Genomic DNA, 9,121 nt, shown 5'->3' on the forward strand with positions numbered 1-9,121 from the left:
TAAACCACAAATTACACAGTAAAATACACAAAACATATTTACAGTTAGTTACCGCAATTCACATGGCATTGTGGGAAAAGTTCATGATGCAATACTTAATTTACTTACTGTTTTGGAAATTACAGTAACACTAATTAGGACATTTGCGGTAGTTGGTTGTTTGATGCTATAAAAACAGGGTGAGACATCATGACAGCTGTGACTAAGTCATGATTGGTCAGGGCTGAGTATTGGCATTACATCAATACCAGGACTGTATCCCCTGATCACTAGTGTGCAGATTTGGGCCTCGAGGGGATATCAAATTGTTTCTGTTCTTCACTCGGCCATGAATCCTCAAACAAAACACACACACACACACACACAAACACACATAGGGAAGGGGAATGCCAGAGAGAACAGAGGCTTGTCAAAGCTCCACAGAGGCAGCGACGCCATCACTGACGCACTGATGCTCTCCTGCCAGTGAATGGTCACTGAACACTCATTTTGTTTTTTTTCTTTCAAGCAGTTAGGTGCATAATATCTCTTTGTTTGGACCTACGTACATCAACAGAAAAGCTAATCACTTTTGGTCCCATGACTAACTTCACTTGGCAGCTGCTTTCATTTTTTTGCCCCCGAAACACACTGAGCGTCCGTGAGCCGTACAGAGAAGGTGACACACGTTTGTTAATGAAATAAGATGCAGAGTTTTTATGTCTGGACATAAACTTTACATTTCATGTTCACAAACAGACAGGGGGTTGATATGAATAAATAATTTATAGGAAAATCAAACTGAAGGACTGTAGTTTATTTTCTGTAAATATAAGACTTTAATAGCAAAACACAGACACACACAAACTTGGTAGGTAAAGACTCACAGAGCTGCATACTGTACACTTCCGTCAGAAGACTCAGAAAGCTTTTTACAAAGCAAACTTACATTTCAAGAATGATCACACAAGCGGTATCGTCATGAGAATTGATATTTCAAGCAGTTTGGCACAAATTTAATTTACGCTCATCATCCATTTACTCTCTGTCACACTCATGCACGCACGCACACACATCAGAAAAAATTTCACATCACAAACACACACACACCGAGACAGACAATACAAGTCGAGTCCAATGGGGACATTTCAGTTCGGGCAGCAAAAATGTTCATAGTGTCCTTTCTGCTGCAAGGCAAAAGTAAGCCTTAAGTGATGGGGCTTTCTTCCTTGTTCGTCTCTCTGTCAGTCTCAAACTTAATGTCGCTCCATCCTTCAGAACTTCCATCCATCCTCTCAGTCTATGTCTATTTGACATGGGTTTGTTCCGGCTTTCTGTGCTCTGACATAAAGCTCCCGGAAGTCCTTGAAGCGAGGTGCACAGCCAAGCCAGGCGTTCCCGAAATGGACTGAGCCAGTCAAAAGGTACTCATCTCCTCCAGGACGCACACCGCACTGTGAGGGGACATTGACACGCCCGCTCCAGCCTCGCCCCCTGGCTCCGCCCCAAACAAACACCCTGCTCTTCTGCCGAAACAGCCGGCTCAGGGTCACCACAACAGAGGAGTGTTCGTCAGAACCTGACGCCATCCCTCGAAAGAAGCCACTCCCAGCTACAGAGACGGGAACAGGAGAGACAAAGATATATGATTAGATCAATGAATAACGTTTAGCTAATTTTAAACTGAATTAAAGCAATAATGAATAACTGTTAAATCATCACTATATTTCTCTTTAAAATGTTTATCAAAAAGTAATTAGACAAGCAAGATATTATGTGTTCCATCTAGTTTTTATATATATAATTTCCTCCCTTTGTGCTAAGCTAACCAGTTGCTGGTGATAGCTTCATGTCACCTGTACAGACCAAAGACTTATAAATAAAAAGATGGACGACACATCTCCATTTCCTCCCACTGTACAAACCAAAATATCACTCATATGTTTGCTGCCATCTTGGGCTGGTTTCGTCACAACTGGACATGTGTTTGACCAATCGTGAGTAAGTCTCAACTGTCAATCATGATGTTTGGAAGCATAAACTAACTAACTGAAACCAAGAATAACAGGAAAAGGAACACTTGAAGCTATATGAGATGTGATGAGAACAACCCAAAATGTAAGAAGCTTTAAATTTATTTTCATTTGGTTCAATCCAATAACATGGAGGAGGCCGGGTTTATGACATTTACTGCAGCCGGCCACCAGGTGGCAATCAAGAAGCTTTTGCTTGACTTTCGGGATCTTTTGGTCGTCCATCTTTTTAAACACTCTACGGTACAGATCTGATAGTCACGTTGATCTTCTCCTGTAACTTAATGTGCTAAATAAAATATACTTATTTCCCAAAGCAGTCAAAATGTAGTATTGCTGTGAGTTTGTGTGTATTTACCAAAGTCGCTGGTACAAACAGCCATGAGGAGCTCTTCATCCGAACAGGGCTTACAGGTAACTAAAATGGAAAAACAAACAGAAGAAGATGAAGTAAAAGACTCCTTTTTGATACTTTATGAGATATCACCACAAACAAAACTTTTTATTTCCGCGATCCTTTTCTGTCCTTGTTAGCTCTTGTGTTATCTTAATGTATGTTTCACCATCGGCCGGCTTCCTGTCTCTCTGTGTTTTGGGCGTTTGTGAGACATCAAAAGAAAAAGAGAGTGTGTGAAGGAGAACAGCAGGTGAGGGATGAGACGTAATCAGAGAATTAACCTTTGACCCTGTCAGCTATAAAAACAGCTATAAAGCACCTAGACAGACACACACACACACACAGGCTTTTCTCTGTCTCGTTACAGGAAAGCGGTCCAGCCTTCCTCTCCACCCATCCTCCCTCCCCTCCACTTTACTAGTACGGGTGGGCTTTACAAGATTTCCCCTCTTTTAGCAGGGATCTGGTCTTGATTGACAGCTGAGAGGGGATTGGCTGACCCCTGTGCCTGACCCTAACAAGACCTTTTGATTGGCCTGCTTGTTTTCATAAGACTGGCAGAGACCAGGGAGTGTGGGAGTGAGGAAGTGGGGGAGGAGAGAGTGTCGGAGAAGGGCGGCACGGAGGTGAGATGAAGAAACAATAATGTGGCCTGTCGCACACAAAAAGCTTTTTTTCCTTGACGCTGGTCTGTCATGTTCACTTAATGTCAGAGAACTGTGTCAGGTACAAACACATTTAAGACAATTACCTACTAATTACACATAATTGACAAAACAACTGACAGGAGGAAGGTCAACGACAAAAAGACCTGAAGCTTACGAGACAGTTAAATGATCGCAGTGAATATTTAGCTCTGTTTCAATGCCATGCAGCATTGTTTCCATCTATCCTCAGCAGATGATAATGGCACAAGCAGGAACTTGTATGTAAAACTCAATTTAAAACTGAACATATTGATGCAATTTAAAATGTTGCTCTTCACAAAACCCGTGCAGGCTACTTATTGTTTATCTTCCAGTTAGAATTTTTCTCTGTCTCATTATAAGAGGAATAAAGTTTGACAGCCAACCCTTTCAAAACTCCATATCAGAGTTACTTCAAGGAACTGACCTTTTTCATAACAGTAATATGATGCTGATGTTATCTAAAGTTTGGGAAAACAGCAGTAGAGTTGTGTTATGCCAACTGCATAACACACGAGCTGAATACAAATAACTAGAGCCTGACCGATATGGACATATATCGGGCTGAGGCACATACCGATATATTAGGCGGTAAACCTTTCTGATAACAATATCTTGGCCATGTATATATATATTTATTAAGTTGTCAATGATTCCTAAGAAGTCGTTATCAAACTCTTATGACAAATACATGTAATTGATGCTTGATATTTTATAGTTTAATCATAAACTTTATAAAACTATTAATAAAAAGAAACACAAATACAACTAAATATATAGAACAGAATATATATATTTAAGGAAAAAAATAAACCTATTTTGTATGCAAAATGACATAACATAACAATAACAATATAACATAAATGCACATATTTTCTGAAAATAAAAGTAAGTGCTGATACATACACGTCATATCAAATGTTTTCATCAGCCGGCCATTATACCAATCAGGCTCTAATAAGAACACTCCTTTTGAACTAGAGGAAAACCAGCTTCAGAAATAAATATGTGCGCACACATTCACTTACCTAAGCCCGGGTGCATGAAGGGATACATTTGAGCCCCAGGCCCCTGACCTGGCACCAGCTCATACTGGAAGGCTGTGATCCTTCGGCTGATGTCGCTCTGTGGGATGGCTTCCACAAAGAGAGCCCCCTCTGCCAGGCTAAAACAGTGCACTGTGCTCTGAGCCTGGTCGCCCTCGGCCACCAGCAGCCTCAGATCTCCGGCACGCTCCACGTACAGATGAGAGCCCTGAAACCAGGAGAAGTCATGTTCAGAAAAACTAACAAAAAGGTTCAGAAGGTCCAGCCTCTGTTGTGAGTCGTGAAAACAAATGTCGCACTCTACCTGGGAGTAAGTCTGGGGCTTGATGCACACATGGAGACCTGCCACGTGCGCCGCTGAGGAGTCAGTGTTTGGCCGCAGGTTGACAATGATGGCACCGATGGGGTAGAGCCACTCCAGAGACCCCTGAGAGCAGCGTAGGTAGACCTGCTCCACATCTCTGCGATGGGACTCGTGGCTCAAACCACTACAGAGGAGAAGGCACAACATCTCATTACAGGCTGGTCAACACTTCTCCCGAATTCAGAAAAAGACCAAATGTCCGAATCCTCTAAATGAAATGAAGAGAATGAAACATGCTTTAACTACATGGCAGAAAACATAAAAGAACACTAAGAAGTGACTTTTTGTGTCTAGGCAACTATCTAAATGCAAATCTTTCAGGTTAGACTGATGTGGTCTCCTGTCTGACGTGCATCCAGCTTCCTCCGCACCATGAGGTGACTGGGCTATAAAGTGGTAGAGGTGTGAGCTGGGTGAACTTTACAACACAGAGTGCGAAGTACAGACTTTCCGTTTTTATGGCTTTGAGGAGTGATCAAAGACGCCATATGGCTGTGTTTAATTAAGATAGGAAGTGGAACAGAGACATTCCAGTTATCAGTACATTTCTCAAATCTTAGCACATTTCAGTTGTGGCACTAAACCAACACAGTTTCTCAAAGTCAAATGAGGCGCCTGTCTGGTCCATGATCAGTGTTTGTATAATGTCATTTTACTTTCTGAGAAGAGCGATTGTGGAAAAAATTAAAAAATCACAAAAAGGATATTGATCAATGAGATATGACAGCAAAACCTTTCTGAGATTTCACCGCAAGCTTGAACAAAACATCCTTCATTTCCATCTGCTGCCAATATGGTAACAACCAGTTATTTCACTGACTTTGCAGACAATTACATTTAATCTGAATGTATTAATTAAACTCTCGTGCCTCTTATTCATCTCTTAAGCATCGAAATTCAGTCTGATGGACAAAAGAAGTACAATCACCCTCTCAGGACTCTCCTACTCCCTTAAAATATTAAGTCCTTGGAGAGAATAATATATGTCTACAGGCCTGCCTATTGGATCAGTTTGTGATCGACTGATCCGATAGTCACCTCCTAAACTGAGGTTGATGTAAAGTCCTTTGTTCAGCTCCATCATCCTCACCTTCCTCTCCAGCTGCACTGGTCACTGGAGTACTGTGCCACCGCCCGACAGATAAGAAGCACAGCCGCGATCCAGTGCGCAAACCACGGCCAGAGCATGGTGCAGCCAGTCGGTGCCCGGGCGGTCACCTGGATCCCGCACACCAAACCGAACACAGACCAGCCAAACCCGATGGGACCAGCCGTGCGCTCTGCGGCTCCAGGACCGCTAAACGATCCCGTCGATCAGTGCTATCCTTCCCGGAGTTCCGTGCGTCCAGCGCGCGTCCAGGCTACATGGCGGGTTCAGGCGAGGCGAAGTGTGAGTGTCCGAGCCCCGAAAACATTTCGACTAAACACTAGACGGAAAAGTGGAGGTGTGCGCGCGCAGCAGCCCAACAGAGACTATGCAAGATAACTTTCCTGCGTGCGTAACGCTGCGCGTCACCAAGGGCGCGTGCCAGCAGCTGACTGCGCCTGAGTGACACGCGAGTGCTCGCTCCAAACCCCTCCCACACACTCCCCCGAGGGAGAGGGAGAGAGAAGAGAAGAGGGGAGAGTCTTCCACTTCTCTATTTAACCTTAAGAACACCATCCAACTCTAATAACACACGTTAAAGTGAGTGACATGGAGCTGACCGCCGCTAGTGATGAGGGTATAATGAGTAAACACAGTCGACTAAAGGTTTGAGGCAAAATCAATAACGACATAAAAGTTTACAAGACATGAATTTCGATTTTCCACGAAAGCTGTGTAAGCTACTTATTATTACTCTTCAAGACAGCATTTTTCTTAGACTCATAATAAATGGAATAACGTTTGACAACCCTTTCTCTCCAAAGTATGATGATGGTAATGTAATAATTGTTTGGGAAAACAGTTTGAAATCCAGCAGTAGAGTTGGATTTAGTGGCACATGACTCATCACAGATTAACAACAACTGCATAACACAGCAATAGAGCTGAATGGAAAAGAGCTTCATCCTGATATATATATATATATATATATATATATATATATATATACCAATATATCTGCAGATATAAATATTAAAACAAATTAGCTTATTCCAAGATGTTGATATCAAACTCTTGTGACAAAGACATATAATCAAGTATAAAGATTTTACAGATAACCACATACTTTATTATAAATGAAACGCAAATTAGACCAATTTACTCAATGTAAAATATGAAGACAAATGAGGATCTTTTTTGCATTGTCTATTCTGTAAAATAAAAGTATTTATATCTGAACAGAACGAAAGAAAGAAAAAGAAATGATAAATCCAATTTGTGCAAGTTGGCCAACAAATACCAAATGTGAGTCTGTCAGCAAACCAAATAATTTCTATTCTATTCAGCCTGTCAGCAACTAATACTGGAGAGGTTCCTCACCGTGCCAGAGTCAAACCGTACAAGCCTGTGTGTGTGTGTGTGCCTCCTGGCTTCATAAACACATGGATCATATTATAGCAGTGTAAATGAAAGCAGCATGCAGCTCTGGAGCAGCAGCAGCAGCATCCTGTGACTTCTGCAGCTCTAACATCACCACACAGTCAATTCTCTGCTCCTAAACACTGTTAATCATATAGGTTTCTTGATTGGATAAATAAGGATTTAATCCTGACTTTATCTATATCATTCAGTTTGTTTCCACATCAGCCTGACCTCTCTCTTTCCCTCTCTCTTTCCCTCTCTCTCTCTTTCCCTCTCTCTCTCTCTCTGGAGAAAGAAAGCCCCCTGACATAACACAAAGTCACACATGTGCTCTAAACTGCGCGTTTGGTTCTCAGGCAGTTTTCCCGTGAGAAAACAGTCGGAACTGAAAGCATGTTACTGACTCGTCACATTCCCCTGCACAGCCCGAGCAACGTAACGCATTTCGAGAGAAATACCAAAACACACACTATCTTACACAGCCCCCACACACACAACGCCCCTCACTCTCTCACACACACACACACACACACACACACACACACACACACGCACACACACACACACACACATACATTTAAATAATTTATTTGAATCCACCAATCATATTCATACAAAAAGGATTCAAACATTTCTCAGGGGTTGAATACAGCTTAGTGACTCATGGGTACAAGAAACATCTCCTACGCCAAACAGCAAGACTACCTATAGCAGCTGATACAGAGCAGAACTTTGCTAGTTGTTTAGACCTTGTCACACACACACACACACACACACACACACACACACACACACACACACACACACAACTACTTGATGGATATGACAGAATATTTGGTGGAACAGTGTGGTATGAGTCAAGAGAGAGCCCGTTATATTTAGATGGGGATCTAGACCTGAGGACTGGCATTTTTTTTTTTTTATCACTTCCTTTAACATGTTTAGTTTTTAGCGAACTGATATCTTTGAGTGTGGGAAACGTGGTGCAGCTTGATTGAATTCCAGTCTGTTGGGCCTTGGTGGGGGATTGCGTTCTACTGGGTGCTATACTTGTTTGATCTTCTAGAGAAGAGCTCCAAACAATCTGGACCAAATTCCATTTACACACACCTTATAACACATTTCTTAATAGATTAACAACTTGCATAAAGGCCTGATTACCAAATGGAATCAAAAGCAGCATCTATAAAGCATTATATTACATAATGACCATTAAGGAAGCCATCACTTTCAAAAAGGGACTTATAATAAAACGGTGACTTTGACTATAATAAAAGAACTGGATTTGGACTGACGGTCATTCTGAGCTCAGTGAAATCGATAAAAATAGATCGAAACGGATTCGGTTTCACCACAAGCACAATAGGGGACCAAAGATCCGGAGGTCGCAGAGGAAGCTGGAGCTGCTGATTTGCCATTTGACCTCATGCGCTCTTTCACCATATGAAGTATTTACAGAGCAGTAGAGTCTGACCCGCTCCCCTCTTCCCCCGGCCGTTAACCTGGCTCTCCTCAAGCGGCCTGACACCAGGAACTCTGCGTCTGTCTGCACATTAGCTCACGAAGCCTCTCACATACCTCTATCTCTCCTTTCAACCTCCCTGACCTCCACTTCCTCATTACTAACATGCAGCACGCTCCTTTCTCTTTTTGAAAACCTTTATTTATTCATCGGTGGGAAACTGAGCAGCTGCTCTGGATGTTTTTGGAGGTTGGGTGCCTTGCTCAAGGGTAGCGTGCTGCACTGCCTGTATGCAATTATGAGGATACCTTTAACAGAGTAGCCCCAGCATGTGGCCAGTATCTCCATTTCAGTGAGAGACACCAACACGTCTCACTTGGAGAAACACAGAGATGTTGAAACGAAGGAATGTGTTAACGTTCCAGGTGCCTTCAGTGTCTGACCTCCGTGAGCTCCATTTACACAAACACACCCGACTCGTATCACTCTTCTTTATCAGCTGCACTGCCAGAGAGCGTGCAGCTGTGTGTGTATGTGTGTGTGCATTTTTTTCGACACGCGTGCAGGTTTATTTGACCAGCGAGGGCAGTCAAGCTCCAGGGTCAGGGTCATTCATTTTATGTGTGTGTGTGTTATCAGGTCCGA

General features: G+C 42.6%; 1 protein-coding gene across 1 annotated transcript; it reads right to left on the reverse strand.

The window, feature by feature from the left end:
- Nucleotides 1-687: 687 nt before the first annotated feature.
- Nucleotides 688-6,036, reverse strand: LOC133953845 (meteorin-like protein). Its single transcript, XM_062387979.1, has 5 exons — nt 5,596-6,036; nt 4,446-4,629; nt 4,124-4,349; nt 2,371-2,430; nt 688-1,591 (listed from the first exon to the last, which is right to left on the reverse strand). Exons 1-5 carry the CDS (start codon nt 5,691-5,693, stop codon nt 1,275-1,277), a joined length of 885 nt encoding a protein of 294 aa, XP_062243963.1. The 5' UTR covers nt 5,694-6,036; the 3' UTR covers nt 688-1,274.
- Between the last annotated feature and the right edge of the window lie 3,085 nt (nt 6,037-9,121).

Source organism: Platichthys flesus, chromosome 5 (assembly GCF_949316205.1).
Source record: "Platichthys flesus chromosome 5, fPlaFle2.1, whole genome shotgun sequence".
NCBI lineage: Eukaryota > Metazoa > Chordata > Actinopteri > Pleuronectiformes > Pleuronectidae > Platichthys > Platichthys flesus.